This window comes from Colobus angolensis, unplaced genomic scaffold, assembly GCF_000951035.1.
Source record: "Colobus angolensis palliatus isolate OR3802 unplaced genomic scaffold, Cang.pa_1.0 Scaffold86, whole genome shotgun sequence".
Taxonomy (NCBI): domain Eukaryota; kingdom Metazoa; phylum Chordata; class Mammalia; order Primates; family Cercopithecidae; genus Colobus; species Colobus angolensis.
The window spans coordinates 7,366,022-7,368,237 of record NW_012122487.1 but is presented as its reverse complement, the minus strand read 5'-3'; the positions used below and the strand labels follow the sequence as shown (position 1 = coordinate 7,368,237).

General features: G+C 36.1%; 1 protein-coding gene across 1 annotated transcript in view; it reads left to right on the top strand.

The window, feature by feature from the left end:
* The window catches only part of CCDC171 (coiled-coil domain containing 171), a 404,099-nt gene that overhangs the window by 25,636 nt on the left and 376,247 nt on the right, over positions 1-2,216 (top strand). Inside the window, exon 4 of the mRNA XM_011930380.1 lies at positions 447-621. Coding sequence (XP_011785770.1) covers positions 447-621 — 175 coding nt within the window. The remainder of the gene's footprint in view (positions 1-446; positions 622-2,216) is intronic.

Below are 2,216 nucleotides of genomic sequence, written 5' to 3'. Positions count from 1 at the left end.
TGATCCGCCCGTCTCGGCCTCCCAAAGTGCTGGGATTACAGGCTTGAGCCACTGTGCCCGGCCGACCTGGCTGGTCTTGAACTTCTGGGCTTAAGTGATCCTCTTGCCTTGGCTTCCCAAAGTGCTGGGATTACAGGAGTGAGCCACCATGCCTGGCCAAGGTGTGACTATTTCTGATTAAAATATGTAATTTATCTTTAATTTTATAAAAAGTTCTTATAAGACTTTTTTTGTTTTTTTTCCTCTAGTGGATTCTCTAAAGTAAAAAACATAATGAGTGTCATTTTGTAAGATAGTGCTTCCTTTCCAGTGATTCAGAACATATAAATTTATGAATTTTTACCTTGTATATATTATGGAAACAAGTTTCTCTAAGAAACTTAAATGTTTGAGTGTATGCTCTCATAATCTTTGGACACATGTTGATATCAGGAATCTGTTTTTAGCTGGCAAGCTATGAGAGCCAGATTGCCAAGCTACGGTCTGAGGTTGAAAAGGGAGAAGCATTGCGACAAAGTCTGGAATATGACCTAGCTGTTGCTAGAAAGGAAGCTGGTCTTGGAAGACGGGCTGCTGAAGAAAGATTAGCGGAGGCACATAGGATCCAAGAAAAGCTCTATGGTAAGACTGTTTCTATTTCTTCCCATGTTTAAGGTTGTAACCTGATTGTTGTATATTACTCCTCACTGTTGTGTGTACATCCCATATAGAGTCAGAGGTAAGGTTTTGATTCATTGACTGACTTTTGATGTACAGACTTAGCTGGGTACATTTAAAAAGTCTTCTGGCAATTTTGTGAACATTTATCTACTTTACATTAATATTTTTATGCTGTGCATATATGGAAAAAGGAGTTCAAAATTCTATTAGTAACTTTTTAGAAGCACTTCTTCCATGAATAATCAACAGAATCACAAAGGGATTTTTGTTTGTTTGTCTTAAACATGTATTCCAGGCTCCTCATCACATATAATCTGAGTCCAAATCTCTAGCTTGAAAATCTATATGTTCAAGAAGCACTGCCTCTTTCATTGATTTTGCCAGGTTTAGAAACCACTGGGCTAGAGTGTGGTGCCTAGAAAAGAAAAAAGGCAGTGGATTTAATCTTCAAAAGCTGTCTGTTACATAGCCCTTGGACTTAAATAAAGACTTTCTATTTACATGTAATATATAAAAATAAATGTGCCTAGATAGCCATATCACTTATAACAAGCACTCAGATCATGGAACAGAAAATGATCAAAAGCCCTTCTACATGAATAACTACTATACTGGTTTTTAATAGTGTGGATTAATTTTGCCAGTTTTTGTACTTCATATAAATGGAATAATAAAGTATATATTATTTTGTTTCTGGTTTCTTTCTTCCAACATTATGTTTTTGAAATTCATGCATATTGTATGAGAGCTTTGTACTGATGTATAGTATTATATTGTGTAAACACTCCACACTTATATATTTATCCATTTATTATTGATGGGCATTTGAGTAGTGTCCAATTTTTGATTATTAAGAATAATGTTGCTATGAACATTCTTGTACACAGCAGGTTTTAATTAAGAGAACACTGAATTCTGATTTAGATTTAGGTCCTGCTTCTGCCACTTACTGACAGATAGATACTTGAACGTAGGTTGTTTTAAGGATGAAATGAGAAAATGAAAGTGCTTTGTTATGGAACAAAAAGAGCCCACATAAGCAAAAAGAACAAATCTGGAGGCATCGCATTGCTTGACTTTTAAACTGTACTACAAGGCTATAGTTACTGAAACAGCATGGTACTGGTATAAAAGTTGGCATATAGACCAATGGAACAGGGTAGAGTACCCAGAAATAAAGACAAATACTTACAGCCAACTGATCTTTGACAAAGCAAATAAAAACATTAAGTGGGGAAAGGACACCCTATTCAGCCAGAAGTGCTGGGATAGTTGGCAAGCCACATGTAGAAGAGTGAAGCTGGATCCTTATCTCTCACCTTATGTAAAAATCAATTCAAGATCAAAGACTTAAATCTAAGTCCTGAAACCATAAAAATTGCCATCAGAGAAATGCAAATCAAAACCACAATGAGATACCATGTCACACCAGTCAGAATGGCAATCATTAAAAAGTCAGGAAACAACAGGTGCTAGAGAGGATGTGGAGAAATAGGAACACTTTTACACTGTTGGTGGGACTGTAAACTAGTTCAACCATTGTGGAAGACAGTGTG